General features: G+C 35.6%; 1 protein-coding gene across 1 annotated transcript; it reads right to left on the reverse strand.

Moving 5' to 3' along the window:
- Positions 1-527: 527 nt before the first annotated feature.
- LOC140850189 (olfactory receptor 4C46-like) lies at positions 528-1,469 on the reverse strand. Its single transcript, XM_073239956.1, has one exon. It carries the CDS (start codon positions 1,464-1,466, stop codon positions 528-530), a length of 939 nt encoding a protein of 312 aa, XP_073096057.1. The 5' UTR covers positions 1,467-1,469.
- Between the last annotated feature and the right edge of the window lie 1,166 nt (positions 1,470-2,635).

Here is a 2,635-nt window from a genome sequence, read left to right on the forward strand (position 1 = left end):
ACCCACAGCTTTTATATTCATAAAATAGTTGCATATCACAATATTACAGATTATAACCAACATATTATCATCACCTGTGTACTATATAAGAATGAGCTAAGTTATCAATGAAAAATTAGTATTTAGTTATAGGTAATAAATAATATACAAATAATATGTATATACATATATATATACATATTATATTTGGATACTTTCCTCAGTAAATGGAGATAACAGAAGTGCTTATCACTGTGTTTTATTATATAAATACCAATTATTTATTTATTTATTTATTTTTGTATTAGAATGAAAGCTTACAAATCCATACATGTGGATGAAGTTATAAAACTCATTTTGTAGAATGTTCCAAATATGTAAAGATTTGCCTTATGTTAGGTTTTTATTCCATTGCTTGCATTCATTTATGTTCCTTTCAATGCAAAGTCTATGATTTTCTTTATACCATAGGTATTTCTTGCTGAGATATTCCAAAATGTTCTTCTGTCCTTAGCCTCAATTAAATCAATATGGGGCTTCAGGAACATTTATTTGTCAGCCGAAATAGATTTCCTACTACATAGTTTTTTAATGGCAACTTTCATCTGGATATTTCTCAAGGTATAGATTAAGGGGTTTAACATAGGGGTTATCATAGCGTAGAATACAGAAACTGCTTTATCAATTGATAAAGCAGCTGTAGGTCTCATGTACACAAATATGCATGGAACAAAGAATAAGACCACAGCTGTGATGTGGGAAACACAAGTGGAGAGGGCTTTTCGCCTCGCCTCCAAGCTATGGTTCTGTAGAGAGCGCAGTATGACCACGTAGGAGCCCATCAAGAGGAGAAAGTTTAACAGACAGATGAAGCCACTGTTGGCAGCAATGAAGAGCCCTAGAATGTGGGTATCAGTGCAGGCAAGATTGAGCAAAGGAATCAGGTCACACATGAAGTGATCTATGATGTTAGGGCCACAGAAGGGTAATCGGAAGATGAACAGGATCTGTAGGGATGCATGAAGAAAGCCTCCCACCCACACCACTCCCACTAGCAGGCCACACACCCGCCGATTCATGATGGTTGTATAGTGCAAGGGCTTGCAGATGGCCACATAGCGGTCATAGGCCATCACGGTCAGCAGGATGACATCGGCACCTCCAAAGAAATGTTCCGCAAAGATCTGGGTCATGCATCCATTGAATAAGATGGTTTTCTTCTCATGGAGTGAATCCACAATCAGTTTGGGGGCACTTACAGAGGAATAGCAGGCATCAATAAAGGAGAGATAGGCCAGGAAGAAGTACATGGGGGTTTCCAATAATGGGCTGGCGGTGATGGTGACCAAGATGAGCATATTTCCTACCACAGAAATGATGTAGATGAGAAAAAACACAACAAATACGATTTTCTGCATCTTTGGATTCTCTGTGAGCCCCAGTAGAACAAACTCTGTCACATTATTCTTATTCTCCATGTATTTCATATTTGTTAATTACATTACCTGAAAAAAAAATCACTACTTATTAACACAACTTTGAGTTTATTAAGCTTCTCCATCTAACATATAATAACTACCTAGATTCTATTGAAAAGTGAATTTGTATGAGGTTTTTTGAGATCATAAGTAGGTTCTGAGTTCCTGAATACTACTAAAATTATCTCATCAATAAAGGTTCTGTTAAGAGTTTGGACATGAGGATCTTTTGCAAACACAGAAGCAGTGGATCATTTGTGAACGCTTACTCATCAGAGACGCCTAAGAGCCTAACTTGAAGTAGTAGGTTGTAAGTAACCTGGCTGCTAAGTAAGGAAAGGGAGGTAGAATATGGATCTATAGGGTCTGAACGCAAAGCTAAGTATTTTTCCATGTGTTTCTTGGAAATGGGGAACCATGGAAGGTAATTAAAAATATGAGTGGAAAGATGAAGAGGAATGAGAGGAAGGGAGAATCTTGGATATAACTCTCCTAAAGATCTTTGTATGTCTTGGATGAACTGGGCTGAGGTTCAGTAAAAGGGTGGAAATCAGGGACAGAAAACCTATTATCAGTTAGACTATAATCCACATGAAGTCTAACAATGTATTGTTAATAAGGATTAAATGGAAAGATACAGGAGCTACTGTGAATAATTTATAATGCATGCAGTCTAAATCTGATGAAAAAATCTAATCAATATACTGTTATTAATAGATTGTGATGTGCATGGCATGGTAGCCATGTAAATTGGTATTATTTCATCCATTTGGCAAACGTGAAAACAATCTCAGAGACTGTGTTAATAATAATAAAATGACAACATTAACTAAATGGTACTGAACACTCACTGAGCTTTAATTAGTTTTGCAGACATTTGATTATGTAATTATCACTACAAACCTGAGAAATGATTACTGCTATCATTTTTATTCTTATTTTAAAGAGTAGGAAATAAAGACATAGAACATTTAAGTGTCCTACTCAAGACCTAGCAGGTAATAAAAGGCAAAGCCAAGATTAGATCAGATTATACTTGTTAACATTTTTTCCTCCAAATTCTTAATCTATGCTCTCCACTGTTATGTTATAATGAACAATTTTGAGCTAGCAATCTCCTTTTGATATGACCATAATAATTATTATTACCTTACTACCATTTCAGAGGCAAGTGTACA

This window comes from Manis javanica, chromosome 6 (assembly GCF_040802235.1).
Source record: "Manis javanica isolate MJ-LG chromosome 6, MJ_LKY, whole genome shotgun sequence".
Lineage (NCBI taxonomy): Eukaryota > Metazoa > Chordata > Mammalia > Pholidota > Manidae > Manis > Manis javanica.

Excerpts from the sequence above, each read along its gene's own strand:
- LOC140850189 (XM_073239956.1), bottom strand. The coding sequence starts at position 1,466 with ATGAAATACATGGAGAATAAGAATAATGTGACAGAGTTTGTTCTACTG.